This window comes from Hemiscyllium ocellatum, chromosome 33 (genome assembly GCF_020745735.1).
Source record: "Hemiscyllium ocellatum isolate sHemOce1 chromosome 33, sHemOce1.pat.X.cur, whole genome shotgun sequence".
Lineage (NCBI taxonomy): Eukaryota > Metazoa > Chordata > Chondrichthyes > Orectolobiformes > Hemiscylliidae > Hemiscyllium > Hemiscyllium ocellatum.
In genome coordinates, this window is record NC_083433.1 from 1,910,622 (window position 1) to 1,932,240 (window position 21,619).

The following is a 21,619-nucleotide window of genomic DNA, read 5'->3' on the forward strand; positions in this document are numbered from 1 at the left end:
GTCATCTGACAGAAATGGACAACTCTCGTGCTTCACTTGGGATGTAAATATTATTTATCATGTATCCATTTAAAGTACTAGCATTATATCAGCTAACAATTTGTATGTAAGAGATGTGCTTACCAAAATAAAATGCTGGTAATTTTTCACTTAAATCTGTAGTTTAAATTACGATCACTGAAGATTAAAAAGAGCAAAGGAGAAACCTGAAGGAACAACTACAGCACTGTCTTACATAATATCCTTAAATATTAAGCATTTCCAAAACAAACTTTCCTGCCACAATTGTCTGACTTTTACATTCTATTTTAAAGATGGACTGGAATATATTATGGCAAAACTATCACTTATTAACCATTTAACAGCTTAGTATTTTACACAATTAGCTTCCATACAGAAAGACATGTCAAGAATCTGTTGAGCTATTTTGAACCTGATTCCTACAACTTGTCAAGAAAAGCTCTGGGTACATTTCTATGACTTTATCTCTGCTTCTCACCACTACTGCTGATTCACGATGGTTTGATAGGTACTATAGTGAACAAGTCCCCCAGAAAGAGTTTTCTTCAAGAAACAGATATAAACTTTTGTTTGCACCCTTTCACAATTCCTATCTTAGGATTGTCTTGATGATTTGATTTACAATATAGGCATACATCCTGGAATTTCAGCAAAAATCAAACATCGGTGTCAACAAAATCATAGTCCAGACACTATGTTAATACTAATGGTGCTTTTAGTATTCAACCACAAAATATTAAATCAATCACTGTTATTACCTCTCATCAAAGTTATGCTCTTAATTTGTAAGAATGACAAAATCACAGTCATTTAGCCCATTAGGTCTATGTTGGTTCACTGAATGACCTATTCACTTACTGCCATCCTGTAACCCTGAACATTATTCAGTTTCAAATAATAGTCTAAATCCATTTTGAATGTCTCAACTGTACTATATTCTCAGATACCTGTGGCATTCAGGTTTGGGTAGTTCACTACCACTATTCCCCTTTCTTTATGCTGAGGTAAGGACATGCAGAACCATTCCAATTAATATTTTGTGAATTGTTTCCATGGGGTTTGACAGAGTTGGTGTTTCTTGCCATGTTATTGTTGATGATGACCCAGGGGATACTGGGATAACATGAGACAGTGTGCCTGAGGACCCGGAAGCGGAAACGGAAAGAGCCGGGGGGAGGTGAAAGGTCGTCACCAGGCAGAAGATGGCGGCGGGGTTGTTGTGAGTGAGGCTGAGTTTGAATATTGAGGAGGATTACAGTTACTCTTGTATTCGCGGAGAAAGAGTGAGAGATACACCGCCAGGATGGGGCGGCGGTCTACCAGCTCCACTAAGAGCGGGAAATTCATGAACCCGACAGACCAGGCCCGTGAGTACCGGGGACGGAGACGGGGAGATGGAGATACGGCGGAGGCTGCTTCAGGGAGATGTGAGGGGGGGGGGGAGGTTTTTTTTGGGTGGTTGTTTTGCGGACGGGCGTTTTGGAGGGGAAGGGTTTTTTTGGAGGGTTATTTTGGAGCAGGTCAGACAGGGGCACAATGGAAAGAGATACATGTTCCCACCATCCCCACAACATCCCAGGGTAAGAGGAAAATCTGAATTCGAAGGAAATGCCTCAGATCTCCTTTATTAACTGAATTCAACATTGCATCAGTGAGTGCATTTCAAAGAGTGCTGTATTTACTGGAAGGAGCTTTTAAATGATTTGAGGTTGCCAAATATGTTATCTCCCTCTCTTACTTTCCTGCCTAAATCTAACCTGGTCCACGTATTTTTTTTAACAGGAAAGGAGGCCAGGAAACGGGAACTGAAAAAGGTGAGGCATTTGCTTTACGTTGTTTGCAGCATGCTTGTTCTTTGCTACTTCAGTGTCTGCCTGTTCTGTTCTTTATTGCCTTTTGTATTCCTCCCTCTCTTTAATCCTGTAACTTAATTTCTTCTTTTCTATTGTCTTGACTTCCAAATGTTTTACTGTGATATCGCTCCACCCACCCCCTTCATCTTAGTTGCCCTTCTCATCCTCATGGTCTCAAACAGTAAAGAGAAGATATAGGATCAAATATGTAATGAAATTTCAGAGAAGTGTAAGAATAATAGAGCAGTAATAGTAAAGAATTCTATCTATGCAAATATTAAAAGGGCAAGTTTTGGTGTGCAAGGTAGGGAGAAAGCAAAATTCTTAGTCTATCCAGGAGAAGATTCTTAGTTAGTAAATTTTAAAAAAACATCAAAGGTCGGGGGAAGTTTGGACCTAGTATTTGTAAGTTGAACCTGACCATTGGAAGGTATTTAAGTGGGGGAACATTTTGGAGATAGTGACCATGATTCAATTAGATTAGGATAGCTATAAAAAAGGATAAGAATAGATTGGAAATAAAAGTTCTAAAATGAGGAAAGGCTAATTTTATTGAGGTGAAATCGAAGTGCATTAGATTATGCTTGCAAGTAAACCTGTCGAGAGTAGTCAGATCTGTTCAAAGAGGAAATCAAGAGAATACAGGGCGCACTATGCTCCCATAAAGACAAAGGGTGGGAGGGAGACTAGATACCCTGAATGACAAGGGACATAAAGATTAAGCCAAGAAAGAAAGAAGTCTTTGGCAGGTACAGATGGCACAGCTTTGTAGGGTCCCTAGGGGGATATAAAAAGTGGAGGTGGAACTTAAAAAAGAAACATTTAGGAAAGCTAAGAGTGCATGAGAAAGAATTGGTGGCAGAATAAGTAAAAATCAATTCAATCTAATTCATATGCAAGTTACAGCAAAGAAATGTCATTCATCACATAATCAATGTCCTCACTTTCTTTGTATGCTTGTAAAGGTTCTAGTCTAATTTACTCAGCATATATCCAGATCCCTGAACCTCTTTTCAATCTCCATTTTTCCTGTATAATCTTGTCTTCATATTGCTGCTGCCTCAATTAATAACTTTCTGTAAGATGTTCCTTCTGGCCTCTGTTCTAAATCTGTCATATTTAATTTTGTGTGTGTGCCATTCCTTTTTAAACCTCCAGCTATATAACATTCTGTTCAAGCTGACAGCTTAGAGGCAACTAACTGGCGTGATTCTGAGCCATTCCCGAAGTGAAGATTGAAGGCTGACTCCTTCCATTATGCTGAATTACCTGATTTGAGCTTGAAAAGCAGTCAAGGACTTAAGTTGTCCTTCATCTTCCTAGACATGAATGGTTAAAATAGATTGAGCCAGTGTTCTCACTCCTGGTTATTATTCCAATGATTGCTACTAGGTGAGGACAGAATCAAATTTGACTACAGTCTCCTCCAGATACTGTCTTCCCTATCTCTGTCATGAAGAGAAGGAACTTGCTATCAGCCTCAATTTCAAGGTCGTGGTGAGAGATAGCAAAGTCCTTAGGTCAATGCTCTGGAGAGAGAATTACAGGGAAGAAATGCCATTGGTGTATGGAAAGCAAAGAAACCAGATGCATTATAAATGGAAAAAAAGAGATTGAGATTAAACAGTTGCCTATCAGGTTAAATAGCTGAAAATGTGTTGCTGGAAAAGCGCAACAGGTCAGGCAGCATCCAAGAAACAGGAAATTCGACATTTCGGGCACAAAACATCAGGAATGAGGAAAGTGTGTCCAGCAGGCTAAGATAAAAGGTAGGGAGGAGGGACTTGGGGGAGGGGTGATGGAGATGTGGTAGGTGGAAGGAGGTCAAGGTGAGGGTGATAGGCCGGAGTGGGGTGGGGGCGGAGAGGTCAGGAAGAGATTGCAGGTTAGGAGGGCAGTACTGAGTTCGAGGGAATCGACTGAGTCAAGGTGGGGAGAGGGGAAATGAGGAAACTGGAGAAATCTGAGTTCATCCCTTGTGGTTGGAGGGTTCCCAGGTGGAAGGTGAGGTGCTCTTCCTCCAACTGTCGTGTTGTTATGTTCTGGCGATGGAGGAGTCCAAGGACCTGCATGTCCTTGGTGGAGTGGGAGGGGAATTGAAGTGTTGAGCCACGGGTTGGTTGGTCCGGGCGTCCCAGAGTGTTCCCTGAAGCGTTCCGCAAGTAGGCGGCCCGTCTCCCCAATATAGAGGAGGCCACATCGGGTGCAGCGGATGCAATAGGTGATGTGTGTGGAGGTGCAGGTGAATTTGTGGTGGATATGGAAGGATCCCTTGGGGCCTTGGAGAGAAGTGAGGGAGGAGGTGTGGGCTCAAGTTTTGCATTTGGTTAAATAGGCTAGGTTTGTTGAACACAGAAGAATTAGCCATCGTAGCTTCCTGTTTTTTCAGTTAAATTGCCAGGGATTCTTTTGTTAAATCAACTGCAAATCATGAAAGTGTTTTTGGTGTAAATTTGAATTATTGAATTGATTCCTGGGTAACCTTTATGCCTACAGAACAAGAAGCAGCGAATGATGGTGCGAGCTGCTGTGCTCAAAATGAAGGATCCCAAACAGATAATCAAAGATATGGAGAAACTGGATGAAATGGGTAACGCATAGGAATCAGGATATTCCAGATGAATCATTCTAAATTTAGTTTTCCTTTTTAAAGTTCCTATTGCATTGGAAAACATGGTTGCTTCCCAATTGCATACTTGGGAATATAGGGGTTTAGTTTTGATATCTTTGTGTGCAATTCAATATTCCAATCACCTTTGAACTACGCAATTCCAAATGGTGACTGAGCAGCATCCTTTTCGAAACTAGTGGTTTTAGAATTTCAAATGTTCCTATCTGTGGACATAAGACTTATGAGCAGTGTAGGCTTTTTGGCCCTTCAAACGTGCTCCACCACAAGATAAGATCTTGGCTGATTTGTGATAGTCTCATCTCCACTTTCCTGTCTTACTACACAACCCTTGACTCCCATGTTTATAATCTTGAATAAATTTAAGGACCCGCCATCCATTGATATAGAGAAGACAATTGCACACCCTTAACAACCTTTTAGTGAAGGATAAGAATCTCCTATTGGAGAGCTTTCATTCGTAGACTGTGATCCATTGTTTTAGCTCTCCTCATGAGAAAATGTTCTACTGGTATCTCACCACATCCAATTCCCTGAATATCTTGTATGTCTCAGTAAATCACCTCTCATTTTTCTAAATTCCAATGGTTACAGCCTAACTTGTGTAACTTTTTTCTTCATAAGATAAGCAATTCATCCTGGGATTGTTTCCTGTTTGCTTGTAATTGAAAATATCAAAATGTTGATGAATTTATATCAAATCTTTGTGTGAACCAAAATGCATCAGGAGATCAAAGGGATTTATCACATTTCTGGGCAAAGATTAAGATTGGAATTTTAACAAATTTTATTTTAATATGCTGTATGAACTTTTAAAAGTTGTGTCTAACATTCAGTGTGATGCTCAGTGCTGTGAATATGCTCAAGTGATGTTGTGAACTGCATGCTCTGCTTTTGTTTAATCCCTTACTCCCTTTTGTCAGAATTCAATCCTGTGCAGCAGCCACAACTTAATGAGAAGGTGCTGAAAGACAAACGGAAAAAGTTACGAGAAACATTTGAGCGGATCCTGCGTCTGTATGAGAAAGAAAATACTGATTTTTATAAGGAACTGCGGAAACTTGAGACCGAATATGAACAGAAGCGATCACAGCTGTGCCAGTTCTTTGATGCTGTCAAGGTGAGGGTTGAGTTGAACTATTTGTGTTCTGTATCACAGAAATGCTTGTGTATAAACCTTTTATTAATAAAAATGTCCCTCCTTTTAATTTCTGTGGAATGAATAATAGTCCTTCATTGCACAGTTCAGAATAGATAAATAACAAAGCTTGATTTGTTTCATTAAATACGGAAGTGGCAATGTCCAGTAATTGAGGATCACTCTGGTTTTGTGCAACTCCACATGTGGCCTTGATCTCCTAATGTCAGTTAATCTGTATGTTGGGGTGGAGTGCATAATTCAAGAAAGGTGTGAAACAAATGTGCTGGAGAAACTCAGCAGGACAGGCAGGTCCGTGAGAGAGAAACACAGCTAACATTTTGAGTCTCATCTGACTGATCATACAGACTCAAAACAATAACTTTGTTTTGCTAACCATGGATGCTTCCTGTCCTGCTGAGTTTCTCCTGCTTTTTATGTTTGTTTCAAACTTCCAGCATTTGCAGTACTTTGTTTTTATTGAAGGAATGTTTGAGTTTGCTGTAAAGTTTCTAGGGAGTTTAGGCCAAATTTGTCACTGACAATTTTGCTGACAAAAAAAGGCACATAATGTGAAAACTTTCTGCCCTAATGCAGTGAACTGTCTCTCTTAAAGTTGGGCAACTAAGAGAAAACTGCTGTGGCAATATTTTTGGGTTCATGCACAGGATATAGGCATCACTGGCAAGACTAGCACTAATTGTCCATTCAAAGATTGGGAGAAGATTTGTAGCTCGGGTGCTCGTTGTTGTGGTTCTGTTCGCCGAGCTGGGAATTTGTGTTGCAGACGTTTCGTCCCCTGTCTAGGTGACATCCTCGGTGCTTGGGAGCCTCCTGTGAAGCGCTTCTGTGATCTTTCCTCCGGCATTTATAGTGGTTTGAATCTGCCACTTCTGGTTGTCAGTTCCAGCTGTCCGCTGCAGTGGTCGGTATATTGGGTCCAGGTCGATGTGCTTATTGATTGAATCTGTGGATGAGTGCCATGCCTCTAGGAATTCCCTGGCTGTTCTCTGTTTGGCTTGTCCGATAATAGTAGTGTTGTCCCAGTCGAATTCAGGTTGCTTGTCATCTGCATGTGTGGCTACTAAAGATAGCTGATCGTGTCGTTTCGTGGCTAGTTGGTGTTCATGGATGCGGATCGTCAGCTGTCTTCCTGTTTGTCCTATGTAGTGTTTTGTGCAGTCCTTGCATGGGATTTTGTACATGACCCTACAGTACAGCTATCCTTAGTAGCCACACACGCAGATGACAAGCAACATGAATTCGACTGGGACAGCACTACTATTATAGGACAAGCCAAACAGAACAACCAGGGAATTCCTAGAGGCATGGCACTCATCCACAGATTCAATCAATAAGCACATCGACCTGGACCCAATATACCGGCCACTGCAGCGGACAGCTGGAACTGACAACCGGAAGCGGCAGATTCAAACCACTATAAATGCCGGAGGAAAGATCACAGAAGTGATTCACAGGAGGCTCCCAAGCATTGAGGATGTCACCTAGACAGGGGACGAAACGTCTGCAACAGAAATTCCCAGCTTGGCGAACAGAACCACAACAACTTATTGTCCATCCTGATTATCTTGGCAAAGGTGGTGATGAGCTGTATCCTTGACTCGCAGCAGTCCATTTAGTGTGGGTATATCCGTAATGTTAGGGAGGAGTTACAGGATTTTCACCCAGTGATGTTGAAGGAGCGGAGCTATCATTCCAAGTCAAGATGGTATGTGCCTTGGGGAGGAACTTACAGGTGATTTGATTTTGATTTTGATTTTATTGTCACATACTCAAATACAAAAGTACAGGAGTACAGTGAAAAGTATAGAATGTTTCCACACAAGGTGCCATCTTCTGTACAAGTATCTAGGTACAGAATCGTAAGAACAAAGTCAAAAGTTAAACGTTGCGGTAATTATAGTATAATGTAACACATAAAATAAGACTAAAAGTTGCACATTGCCGACCCTCTAAGTTTTAAGTGGAAATTAAAGAAATAAAACTGGTGATTATGGTATTGACTGAGAGGAGATGATATTTTCTTTTAAATCTAGTGCTCTCCCTTTTAAATGTCTGATTTCATCTTTATATAAGCTCGATATTAATGTGCTGCAAAAAATACTTTTTAAGCTAAATGCTGCATGGTTGAGAACACCTTGGTTGGATGTTCCATTTTCTCTTGCTTATGGAGCAGTATTAATCCTTTATCCAAACAGGAAAGTATCTGAAATTTAACTGGTAGTTAAAATCAGAGAGTCACTGGCAAATAGCTGGTGTCCTCTGATTCTATTATCAACAGTCCCCAGGGATGTGCCACCACTGACCCGGAGTCTAGTCTGTCCAGGGAATGGGGAGCTTTGGTCTGAATTTTCTCCCTTTACCTTTTTGCTTTACATAAATTGTCAATTAACCAACTACCATTTACAAAGCAGCTGCCGTGACACAAACAGAGCTGCTGAATGGATCTCTTGTTACTCTGTCAGCAGACAGCATTTTGTTAATGCATTTGCTTCTGTTCATGGTACTCCCCTCCTTTTCCACCACCTTTTGTTGAAAATGGGTAATGCTTTGAAAATGGCAATGTAGATTTCCCAAAAAAGATTCATGCTGATCTGTGCTGGTGAAAGTGATGAATCCATAGTAAGATTGTCTCTTACAGTTACTACCAAATGGTCCTTTGGCGGAGCTATCAAATAAAGTGCAAGAGCTACAGAAAACATCCTGCATGAGTTTCACTTGCATGCTGGGGGTTGAAGTGCTGACCTACCTTTTGTTACCATTCAGTTCAAGACAGATATAAACAGACTTGGTGTTTGAAAGAGGAATTACACTGAAATCAGTGAGATGAGTGCAGCTTTCTGTAGAATGGCTCTGCTGAACACAGTTCAATGCTGAGAATTCAATAAACAAAGACATTTCAAACAATCTCAGGGTCTTGTATGAAGTAGCAAAAACTGGGGAACTTTTGGGAAAAAAAAATTTCAGCTGACATTATAAAAACAGAACTAAACTGCACTTTCTGTCTGAGAAAAGGGTAAATTAGTTCTAAGGTGTCTATTTAAAACAAATTCTCTTTTTTGTTTGGAGAGTCTCTAACAGTATCAAGTATCTGGACTCATCTGAATATTTGCTATTTAACTTGAGTTATTTTCTGACAAGAAATTTGCAGTGCAATTGGCAATTCACAAAACTCCCCAAAACTGACCTTGCTGCCATCAGATATTTATAATTCCAAATGCAGCTATTGTTAGGGGTAGTGCACACATATCTTTGTCTCTTTTGTAATAGTCTATTCACTAAAGACATAACTCTTCTTGTGGTAGGAAGCCAAAATAGATGAATGAAGGACCATACTTATTCAAGATGCTGTAATTCTGTATTCATTCAAACTGTGTAAGCATGCAGGTGTTTTCTTGTTTGTACAGAATGCCCAGCATGTGGAGGTAGAGAGTATTCCGCTGCCAGACATGCCTCACGCTCCATCAAACATCATGATTCAGGATATCCCTCTCCCTGGAGCACAGCCACCGTCCATATTGAAAAAGACTTCAGCTTATGGGTGAGCAGCAACTTATTTGTTACAGAAATTTGTAATGAAGACGACAAATATAAAATGCAAATCTAGATTTATAATCTCTCCTGACCTACTTGGGAAAGGTTACTGATTCTCAAGCCCCACTACTCACAAGGTCTATGTAGGAGTTAATGATCCAATCAAAGTGCACAAAGTCCAAGCTAATACAAAATGCTGAACAGGTTCTTGAATTTAACAAGAATTACTGGGTTTCCTCCGGGTGCTCCGGTTTCCTCCCACAATCCAAAAATGTACAGGTTAGGTGAATTGGCCATGCTAAATTGCCCGTAGTGTTAGGTGAGGGGGTAAATTTAGGTGAATGGGTCTGTGTAGGTTGCGCATCGACGGGTCAGTGTGGATTTGTTGGGCCGAAGGGCCTGTTTCCACACTAAGTAATCTAAGTAATTATTGTTTAGTAGAAATAAGTAAATTGTAATCACAAGTAGACAACAAGGGTTCTCAACATTTGGCTGTGTTTGTTAACACTCTAACCCCCTTTTTAAAACCCCTACACATATAGCAGAAAAATTGAGTTATGGAGAGAGGGAAAAGTCTGGGATCAGTAGTTCTATAGGATTCACTGCGATGATCCATTTGCTGACCATGATTTTTGGTTCTTCAGTTTCCTTTCTCCAGGTTCATACACTTTCCACAGGAAGCGCACCAAGATCTGTACATTTGCAAAGCTCTTTTCAGTTTAATAGTGATAGTTTTACAGAAATTGGTGGAAAAAATAACTAGTTTTCTCCAGGTGTATTTTCACTATGGAGAGACACAGTAGCTTTTCAGCAGTCTGAATGTTTCTCACTGTATCATTCATACCCACAGGCTGTTCAGCTACCCAGGAACCAGTCAGAGCTGCCACCAGGCTGATGACTTTCGGTATCCTCCCCTGATCGCAATTGCCCAAACCAACCTGCTGCATGTTGCTGACCAAATCTTGTTCTGCATTCCCCCTGGTGCTGGGCTTTCCACAAACAGAGCCTCAGTATGAACACTACTCGCAATGAGGTTCAGTAACTTGTTTTTCATAGTGCAGCAATTCCTTCCACAATCTTGGTCCATTTCAGTCCACAATCAAAAATGCAAAAAATAAAATGATACACTCCTTACAAATGTCGCTTCAACAGTGTCATAGAGATATACAGCACCGAAACAGACCCTTTGGTCCAACTTACCAGTACTGACCAGATATTCTAAATTAATCTAGTCCTATTTGACAGCATTTGGTCCATATCCTTCTAAACCCTTCCGATCCATATACCCATCCAGGTGTCTTTTAAATGTTGTAATTGTACCAACCTCCACCTGTACCAACTTCCTCTGGCAGTTCATTCCATACACGCACCACCTCCTGCAGAAAAATGTTGCTCCTTAGGTCCCTTTTAAATCTTTCCCCTCACCTAAAATCTCTGCCCTCTGATTTTGTGCTCTCCCCTACCCTGGGGAAAAGACCTCGACTATTCAGCCTATCCTTGCCCCTCATAATTTCATATACTTCTATAAGGTCACCCCTCAGCCCTTGAGGCTGCAGAGAAAATAGCCCCAGCCTATTCGACCAATTTCAATAGTTCAAACCTTCCAACTCTGACAACGTCTTTCTAAATTTTTTCTGAACCCTTTCAAGTTTCACAGCATATTTGTGATTTTGGGTTTAAACTTCCTCATTTAAGATTGTACTTTGGTAATATGTATCATGTTTGTTTGAATTTTGGAAGTTAATGATGTGTACCAAAATGTGTTGCAAAATTTGGATTGATACTTTCAGTGGACCTTTATTGAAAAGAAATGCACCTTGATTCTTCTTCCCTGCAGGCCACCCTCTAAACCTGTCACACTCATGCCTCCTCCTTCTCATGGCGTTCCTCGATTACCACCTGGTAAGAAGCCTCCTGGCCCACCCCCAGGGCCACCACCACCTCAGGTGTTAGCGCTTTATGTAAGAAGGATGGGCCCTCCTCCAGGCTTACCTCTGAAAGGAAAAGATGAAGATAATATTTATGATCCTGAGACTGGTAAGGTATCATTTACAGGTAAAACTGTATATTTCCAATAATATCCATTTTTTATAACATCATTGAGTTACTATAATTCTGTGAATATAGTTCCACAATGAATGAAGAGAGTTGCATACACAATCCTGATATTTACTTTGTCGTTTTAGCGATTCAGGATATGCAAGAGGAGGATGAGGATGACAGTGCGGATGATGATTACCCTGTGGGCATGGAGCAGGATCAAGATGGAAATCGAGAAGATCAAGATGAAGACAGTGACGATTCAAAGGATAAAGATAGTGATGATGACGATGATGATTTTCGGCATCGAGATGAAGATGATGAAAATTTAAGAGGAGATGATGATAAACCAGGTATGTTGTTGTTTTATTTGGTTTTTGCCAGGTGCGGTTCATGCGCCGAATCGGGTCATGACCCGGACTGCTGCAGTAACACACAATGTTCTCAATATACTGCAGCACCATGCTGTCTGTTGATTGTTTCCAGTCCGTAGATTGATTGATATCCAATATTGTTTCTGTAAACTTGATTTTTGATCAACCTCTTGTTAATGTAGACTGAGGTTGTTTGCTGAATTAATAAATTTGTTGATAGCTTTGCTGACTAGGTTGCTATTCAAAAACATTGAGAAGGACAAAAGATTCAATGACTATATTAAGATATAGACGCGTACTTCCTTGTGTTGCTATTTACCAGAGCAAGGAGACCTATTGTTTGAACGTGTTTTGCTTTCCCAAAGGGCGCATTGTGCGGTTTGCTGATGTGCAAGACAAACAAAAGAGAAAGACGAAGAAAAACCTGAAGGAGCTGACTCCTCTGCAGGCCATGATGCTTCGAATGGCAGGTGTGTAATCGATAGGCTGCTCCACTACAGACAGAGAATGCAAATGATCTGTAAATGATAAAGGTACAACACCTATGTCATCCACATTCGAGAAAAATATGTCTTAAATAAAGAGTCTAGTTTTCTCCAGAAGCTCAGAAAGACACTGTACTGCTAGTTTTTATATTGGTGGTTTGGGCGCCTGAGCATCTGAATTTTAATCATGGTAGCTATATAGATATATGTTGTTGCTCAGCCATATAGCCCAGAGGGGTCCTAAGCTTAATCCACAGCATATGTTGTTTTAGCTGACTTATGTAAGGCAGGACTGTTAGACATTACAAATCAGGAAAATTATAAAGAAACATTTGCGAATAGAAGTAAGCAGGAACTTATAAGCAGATAGAATGGTCTTCTTTTATCTTACCTATTGTTAAGTCAGGTGTGTCTATGTCCAGGGGCTAGAGATTTAAAGTCATTGGCAAAAGATCTGGAAGTGGAGATGAAGAAAATTCTTTCACTTAAGTAGATGTCATAATCTGAAACACCTTTTGCCTGAAAGCATGGTGGAGTTAATTCCACAAATAATTTCAAATGTAAATCAGACATTTAATTGAAGATGAAGAATTTAACAGGGTTGTGGACAACAAGCAAGGACATGAGACTGAACAGGACTGCTTTTTCGAAGAACTAACCGAGTCATGTGTGACAGGCTAAATTTCCCTTCCTGTGCTGTAATTTTCCATTTTACTAGGAAATTTAAAGCCTGTCATGGTTTAAATGGAAGTTAACAAATTATAATTGAGAAATGGCCTCAGTTCCCCAGATTCTGGAAGTGTAAAATATCTAGTAACTCTTGTTAGAAATTGTGTGAGAGAATGTTGTTGAAAGTGAGTTTAAAGTCCAACTGATAATCTCACCATGGTGAACCATTTGGTCGTGTGAACCACGACCAAAACCTGAGGAATGTCAGATTATCCCTGCTGTCAAGGTTTTCCAGGATTGGGTAACTGTAATGAGATGATAATTGGCCTTTTCAGGACGAAATATGGTTGGACGGGTCTATGATGAGAAGAACTGTATGATGTATCAAATCATCCTGAGCTAGATACCTACAGATCCCGCTCTGAAGTGGCTGACGTAAGACCCAGGGTCCCTACGTTTCCAGATGATTCCTGTGAATTTAGCTGCTAAATCACCAAAGATTTATTTTTAAAATGCAATTTATGTTGCCAGTATTACAGAGGAAGCTCCAATGTGATTTCAGTGTAATGGCACTTTACACTCATGAAAAACTACCTCACAATATACACCAGGACAGCATGTTTGATAAAATGCCCAGGTGGCAGTATTGACCTTGGGGTGACAGTTTGTCTTTTCTATACTAATATTTCACTGGTGTGTGCTGAGTTTTAATTTTCTTTCCTGTGTTACTCTAATGGTGAGTGACTCACCAGTAGCTATGTTGTCTCTGTAAGAGGAATGTGTGGTTAACATGAGCGGGGGCCTGTGTAGACTCTTGATTCTTTAGTAGCAAATCTATCAGTTTTGTATTTTTCAAAGTTCTGTGTGCAGAATATGAAGTTTAGTTGATACTGTACCTTCTAATAGGTCAGGATTTCCCCGATGAAGAGGAGGAGGAGGAGGAGGAAGCACATACTGAGGCAGCTGTAGAAGAGGAAAAGATGGATGCTGAAGAGCAGAATCGAGAAAAGCGGCAACGAGAGGAACCACGGCCAGAAGGGCTGCAGGTTCCACCACCGACTCCGATGCCCCCCCGGGCACCAATGCAGGCCCCACCAATGCCTGGGCCTCCACCTCTCGGTCCTCCTCCTGCACCTCCACTGAGACCCCCAGGACCACCATCTGGTTTACCACCAGGACCACCTCCAGGTAAGAAAACAAACACAATGGATGCTCCTCCAGTGTGACAGTATGATTAATGTCATTTGGAAAACAAACACTTAGAGGATTAGTGTAGATATAATTTGGAAACAGAGGTGGGCTATTTGGCGCCTCAAGTTTGCTCTGGTATTCAGTGTGATGTTGCCTGATCTATTTATGCTTTGAATTCTTGAATACTAACTAACCCCAATAATTTTTAATTCCTTAGCCTAACATGAATCTATCTACCATTGCCTTAAAAATATTCAGAGACCCAGCTTCCACTGCCTTCTGAGGCAGGGAGTTCCAAAACTGTGCAACTTTTCTGAGAAAAGATTTCTCTTCCTCAGTCTATAAAATGGCAATCCCTAACTGTAGAGCAGTGCTGGATAGTTCTGAACTCACTCTCAAGAAGAAAAGTCTGTTTTAGATCCACTTTATTTTACACATTTCATTTAAGTCACACTTAATTAAGCTTCTTTTGTAAATTGCAGTGACATCAAAGCAAGTCTTTCCAACCTCTTCTCACAAGACATACCAGTCATTCCAGATATCAATCTAGTAAACCTCTTCTGAACATGTGTCCAATATATTTACATCTTTCTTTCAAAAAGAAGACCAAAACTTCAAACTCTATGAAATGTGCTCTCACTAATGTCCTTTCTAATTGATGCATACCATCATTACTTTTATGTCCAATTCTTCTAATAACTTCTATTCGTTGTCTTAATTACTTGCTGTACCTTGAAAATGCATTTTTGTGACTTGTGCATTAGAACATTTCTATTGAAATAATATTCTGGTTTATTGATAATTCTGTCAAAATGAACAACTTCACATTTCCCTACATTATTTTCCAGCTGCCAGTTTTTTGCCCATACACTCAATCTATTGACAGCTTTCTGCAACCTCCTTGTTCTCTTCACTACCTATGTTCCTATTTATACTTATGGGATTTACAACTTTAGCTGTCATGCCTTTGCTCCCTGTATCTAAGTCATTGGCATAAATTGTAAAAAGCTGAGACCCCAGCACAGAGTCACTGCAGAGAGTCCACTTGTCACATCCTCCCAGTCAGAAAGAGACCCATGTGTGGATACTGATTTCTGCCAGCCAATCTTACCATCCATTTTTGTGCACCCTCTTAGTGGAATTGGAGTAATTGTTCAATTTGATGGAAAATACTTGCCACTGATGTGTTTAGGACATTTTGCAGAGTACTTGGCCTTGAATAGCTGAAGGAAAACTTTTCAAAGTAGTTTCTTATTCCTTCCATGGAGATGCTGAAAAAGGAAGAAAAAGATTTTGTCCTGTTTTCAGAGAAGTAGCTGAGAATCAGTTCTCTACAGTATCTAAGGGTTACTAAGTTGCGAATATTTGAATGGTGAGATAACTAATTGGATGGCAAAATGAGGGAGTGTATTTTAACTTTTTTGTTCTAAGTTGAATTTTATATTGCAATTCTAAAGCTAGGGATTGTTCTAGGAGCAGAGGAGAGGGATTTGTACTTTGCATTACTGATTGCACATGATGAAGAACTGCATCTTGCCAGAGGTGCTGAAAATAAAGCCCCTTGCCTTACTCAATTATCACAATTATATTAATAGAAAAATTTCCTGTCCCTAATAAACTTGCATTTGTTCCAGGATTAATAAATCACTTGGACTCTCAGGCTTTGCCACAAGTGCAGAAACAGAATTTGTTTTCTAATTTGGTCTTCTTTGAAATAAACTTGAAATTTTGAAAGTGTGTCAGAATTGTCATGGGACACTGACACTTTGTGAATTTTTTTTGAAAAGGAGGTCAAAAATAATACCTCTGACAGGGAGGGATTTATTACTGTGATCAGTTATGTGAAGTCTGATTGTAATTGTTTGTCGTTGATTACAGGTGCACCTCCATTCATACGACCACCAGGATTGCCTGGCATTAGAGGGCCACTTCCACGATTGCTTCCTCCTGGGCCACCACCTGGGCGACCTCCAGGCCCACCACCAGGACCCCCACCGGGCCTTCCTCCGGGTCCACCACCACGGGGACCTCCTCCCAGATTACCACCACCAGCACCCCCAGGTAAGATACTAAACTGATATTGATTCTGTTTGTATAACCTCTAGTGACAGTACTCGTAAGGGTGTACCTGTAGGTGAGGCTGCGTAACCTGCATGAATCAGTTGACTTAGTGAGACTGTCTGAAATGTTTTATAGTGGATTGCTGCGTTTGTTTCAATGATCCTCTTTAATGACCCTCTATAGACTTTAGGGAATCCCATAAAGAAGCAGAGATTTTTCCTACAGCTGTACTAATTTTCAGTAACCTGAAAAAACTTCAGAAATTCTCAAATCACCTTAAACATTGTTAAATTGACAAAAAGGGAAAATATTCAAGTGTACTTGCTGTTATCATACAGGAAACACGGCATCAATTTGCACACAGCAAGCACCACAAACAACAATTTGATAATGACAAGATTTTTTTTTGTTAATTGAGGGTTAGAGAACTTCTTTGAAGTAATGCTATGGGATCTTTAGCATAACATAACATAAGCCAGCAGATGTGACCTTGCTTTAATGTCTCATCTCATCTGAGAGACAACATCAGGCGACTGACTGTGTGGAGTTTGCACGTTCTCCCCGTGTCTGCGTGGGTTTCCTCCGGGTGCTCCGGTTTCCTCCCACAGTCCAAAGATGTGCGGGTCAGGTGAATTGGCCATGCTAAATTGCCTGTTGTGTTAGGTAAGGGGTATATGTAGGGGTATGGGTGGATTGTGCTTTGGCAGGTCGGTGTGGACTTGTTGGGCCGAAGGCCCTGTTTCCACACTGTAAGTAATCTAATCTAATTTCCAACAGTAGCAGGATTCTCTCGGTGCTGTATTGGAGTTGGTGATCTTGATTTTTGTATCAAAACCCGAGTGTGGACTTTAGTCTGAGGTGACAGTAGTATACATTATACCACAGCTGATGCTTCAGGAGTTTGTAAAATACATTGTGAATTTTGAAAGTGCTTGGAGACTCACAGTATTTATTCTTTTAATTTGCTGGGCCTGTAATATGTTGGGAATTACTGCTGTTTTCCAAAGATCATATTTTATTTCATTTTTTTTGAAACTTCAATTTTAATAACCCTCCTCAGGGAATCTTAACAAAATCACTGATTTGATGACTCCTGCAGTTTATCAGATGTACATCAAAACAGCACCCTGACTGATGATTAGCTGTTCTTGATAAACAGAGCTAGGCACCTATAAAATGATCTGTGGATGTAAATAATTCATAGACTCAGAGAGATGTACAGCACGGAAACAGACCCTTCGGTCCAACTTATCCATGCCGACCAGATGTCCTAACTGCTCATATCCCTCCAAACACTTCCCCATCCAAATGCCTTTTAAATGTTGCAATTGTACTAGTCTCCACTACTTCCTCATTCCATACACTTACCTCTGCATGGAAAAAGTTGCCCCTTAGGTCTCTTTTATATCTTTCCCTTCTCACCCTAAACCTTCGCCCTCTAGTTCTGGACTCCCCCACCACAGGGAAGAGACTTTGTCTATTTATCCTATCTATGCCTCTCATGATTTTATAAATCTCTATCAGGTCACTCCTCAGCCTCTGACGCTCCAGGGAAAACAGCCCTAGCCTGTTCAGCTTCTTCGTATACCTCAAATCCTCCAACACTGGCAACATCCTTGTAGATCTTTTCTGAACACTTTCAAGTTTCAGAACGTCCTTCCTATAGGAAGGAGACCAGAATTACACGCAATAGTTCAACGGTGGCCTAACCAATGTCCTGTACAGCCGCAACATGATCTCCCAACTCCTGTACTCCATACTCTGACCAATAAAGGAAAGCATACCAAACACCTTCACTATCCTATCTACCTGCTACTCCATTTTCAAGGAGCTATGAACCTGCACTCCAAGGTCTCTTTGTTCAGCAACACTCCCTAGGACCTTACCATTAAGTGTATAAGTCCTATTCAGATTCGTTTTCCCAAAACACAGCACCTCGCATTTATCTGAATTAAACTCCATCTGCCACTTCTTATCCCATTAATTTCATCTGATCAGGATCCCGTTGTAATCTGAAGTAATTTTCTTCGCTGTCCACTACACTTCCAATTTTGGTGTCATCTGCAAACTTACTAACTATATCTCTTATGTTCACAAGCAAATCATTTTTATGTAAATGACAAAAAGTAGTGGACCCAGCACCAATCCTTGTGGCACTCCACTGGTCATAGGCCTCCAGTCTGAAAACCACCCTCTGTCTTCTAACTTTGAGCTAGTTCTGTATCCAAATGGCTAGTTCTCCCTGTATTCCATGAGAGCTAACCTTGCTAATCACTGTCCCATGGGGAACCTTGTCGAATGCCTTACTGAAGTCCATATAGATCATGTCCACCGCTCTGCCCTCGTCAATCCTCTTAATTACTACTTCAAAAAACTCAATCACATTTGTGAGACATGATTTCCTATGCACAAAGCCATGTTGACTATCCCTGATTAGTCCTTGCCTTTCCAAATACATGTACATGCTGTCTCTCGGAATTCCCTCCAACAATTTGCCCATCACCGACGTCAAGCTCACTGACCTATAGTTCCCTGGCTTGTCCTTACTATTCTTAAACAGTGGCACCATGTTTGCCAACCTCCAGTCTTCCGGTACCTCACCTGTGACTATTGATGATACAAATATCTCAGCAAGGGGCCCAGTAATCACTTCCCTAGCTTCCTACAGAGTTCTTGGGTACACCTGATCAGGTCCACTACACAAACATAGTGCTGATCGGGAATGGCGTCGTTCTACGTGAAAACTAGCCTGAAAGACCAGTAAGATCCTAAATCCTCTGGGGCCTACAGACTTTGCTGAGTAAACTTATCCCACATAAGGATGTAGCAAGAGCTCTCAAATGAACTCTTCGTGTCAGGCTAACTATTTAGATATAACCGAAACGTTCAATACAATCAGGCAGAGTTGGCATGGTTTTGTATAAGAGGAATAATCTATTGGAGTTACTTCAGGAGGTAACATGCGCTCCAGATAAAGAGAAACCAGTGAATGTGTTAAACTTGGATTTTCAGAAGGCATTTGATAAAGTGCCACATAGGCTATTGCAGAAAATTAAAGTTCACATTGTAGTGGATAGCTTATTAACATGGGATAGAAGGTTGGCTGGTTAACAGGACATAGAGATTAGGCATAAATGGGTCGTTTTTAGGTTGGCAATATGTAACAATTGATGTGTCTCAGGGATCAATCCTGAGACCTCAACTGTTTACAAATCATATAAATGACTGATAAAAGGACTGAAGGAATGATTGTGACATTAGCTGATGACATAAGATTGGTAGAAAATTGAGTTGCAAAGAGGACATAAGGCTACAAAAGGATAAAGATAGGTTAAAGGAGTGGACAAAGTTCAGTTAAATAAAGTTTTAAACACAAACTTATGTCCATTTTAGTGTAATTTATTTTTAGTCATAATTGCATCTCACTGAAAGTTCCATGAATGACCCTTTTGCATCTTTTGCTTGTTGAAATGATATTAGTTAAGAGAACAAGTGAGATACATCTGTCCAGTTGAGCATTCTAAATGTTCTTTGAAGGGTACTGAGATTCTAATGATTTTCTGAAACTTTGTTGCCAAAATGTAACAAATTGGCTTTCTCCCCAGGTATCCCACCTCCTCGACCAGGTATGATACGTCCACCAATGGCCCCTCCACTGGGACCTGCACCACCAGGATTGTTCCCCCCAGCGCCAGTGCCAAACCCTGGTGTCCTCAGTGCTCCCCCAAGTCTCATCCAGCGTCCAAAAATGGATGAGACTGTGACCACCATCGAGAAGAAAGCAATTGCCACCATCAGTGCGAAGCCCCAAATCACCAACCCCAAGGCTGAGATCACTCGCTTTGTCCCCACTGCGCTGCGTGTAAAACGAGAAAGCAAGAGTCAGGCACCTGTGAAGAAGGGAGAGGAAGAGATTGTTGCCCCAACAAAGCCAGTACCAAAAACTACACCTGCTGTCTCTATCCAAACAAAGGACGATATCTACGAATCATTCATGAAAGAAATGGAAGGACTTTTATAAGTAATCCAGATGTGTGCTCTCTTCTTGTCCTAGACCTACCAACGTCTTGGTATTTGTTTGAGATTTGTGTATATTCATTTCTGAGCCTGCTGTGTATTCTTTTCAAACATTTATGAAATCTGCTCGTGTGATGTACAGACTGAACAAACATTATACATGCGGTAAAGCTCAACCTGATGATCTATTACGGTTGAAGTTCAGTAGTTGAGAGTGGACTCCCATTTGTGACTTTATAAACACTGTACCTGAAGATCAGACTTGATGCCTACTTATAGACTTCAAATGAGGGAAGAACTGGGGTTCGGTACATGTCAGCATATATAAAAATGTTTGTTCTGAGAATGCTCCTCCAGACATAGCCTAGTTTACTTAGACATTGTATGACTATTTTATGTATTTTCCCTTTCATATTATGGAAATTCTGGTGACAACATGCCATTAGTCCATTATTCCATGGACCTGAACAGTAAGGCACTGCAATCCTAAAGAAGTTCATTGCGGTGAATTATTGTTGTATTATTTGATTCCTTTGGGTTTGTTTGAATAATATACATGATGAAGTAAACCGAATTGGTCCAATGATGGTAGCTGTCAATTTTATTTATTTAAAGAATCAGGAGATAGATCGCTCTCATGAAGTACTTGCTGTTTTTTTGGTAATAGTATATTTATAACTTTCCTATGGGCGGTGTACTATACAAATATATTTTTAACTTTTCATTCTAACTGCACTTAAAATCTGGATACCTAGAATATTATTAATAATGTAAGTTGTGAGTTTGTCTTTTATTTGTAATATTTTCATCAAATAAGGGCAGGAATGTTACAGTAAAATATAATTGCACTACTTTTGTTGCATCTATGGCACCTTTTACAATCTCAGCATGGCCCAAAGAGTCTTGCAATCAGTGAAGTATTTCAGCAATAGTTTGGTAGTACAGAAATTTGGTACTATTTTGTTGAAGTTTTTCATCTCGAACTCTCCAGGATCATTTGCAAGAACACCAGTTTAAGGATGATACCAACATTTGCACTCTCTATGAAAGGAGAGTGCTGATTTGTTAGCAAGTGTGTTATGGCTGGTCGAGTTTTCCAGTGCAGCTACTGTAGGTGTCGCTAAACCCAATCAATTGTAATGATTCAAGAAGGCAGCTCATCACCACCTTCTCAAGGAGCAACTAGGGTGGCAATATATTCTGACCCAGTCAATGATACCCACATCCCATAATGATTTTAAAAGGTTCTAGTCCAACAAAGGATAAACATGTGAAGAAACGCAACAGGTCTGGCAGCATCCATAGATAGAAAGCAAAGTTAAGTTTCAGCACTGGGTTCTGAGGAAGGGTCACTTGACACAAAATATGAACTGCTGCCAGACTTACTGATTTTCATTAGCAACTCCTGCTTTTGTCTTGGATTTCCAGCATGTGCAATGCTTTGTTTTGTTTTTAAATTTAAGATTCTGTCTGCGCTGTTTACTCTTGGAATGTGTAGTTCTTCTCATATTGTGTCGATGTTACATTGCAAATGTTTGAATGGCGAGGAATATTTAGGGCTTTTTGGGGTCTTTATCTTCAAGACA

General features: G+C 40.5%; 1 protein-coding gene across 1 annotated transcript; it reads left to right on the forward strand.

Annotated features, from left to right (window-relative positions):
• Window positions 1-1,199: 1,199 nt before the first annotated feature.
• Window positions 1,200-20,619, forward strand: LOC132831180 (WW domain-binding protein 11). Its single transcript, XM_060849192.1, has 11 exons — window positions 1,200-1,388; window positions 1,804-1,835; window positions 4,371-4,464; window positions 5,427-5,623; window positions 9,070-9,203; window positions 11,034-11,233; window positions 11,383-11,589; window positions 11,976-12,080; window positions 13,671-13,952; window positions 15,834-16,016; window positions 19,622-20,619. Exons 1-11 carry the CDS (start codon window positions 1,325-1,327, stop codon window positions 20,035-20,037), a joined length of 1,914 nt encoding a protein of 637 aa, XP_060705175.1. The 5' UTR covers window positions 1,200-1,324; the 3' UTR covers window positions 20,038-20,619.
• Window positions 20,620-21,619: the final 1,000 nt, after the last annotated feature.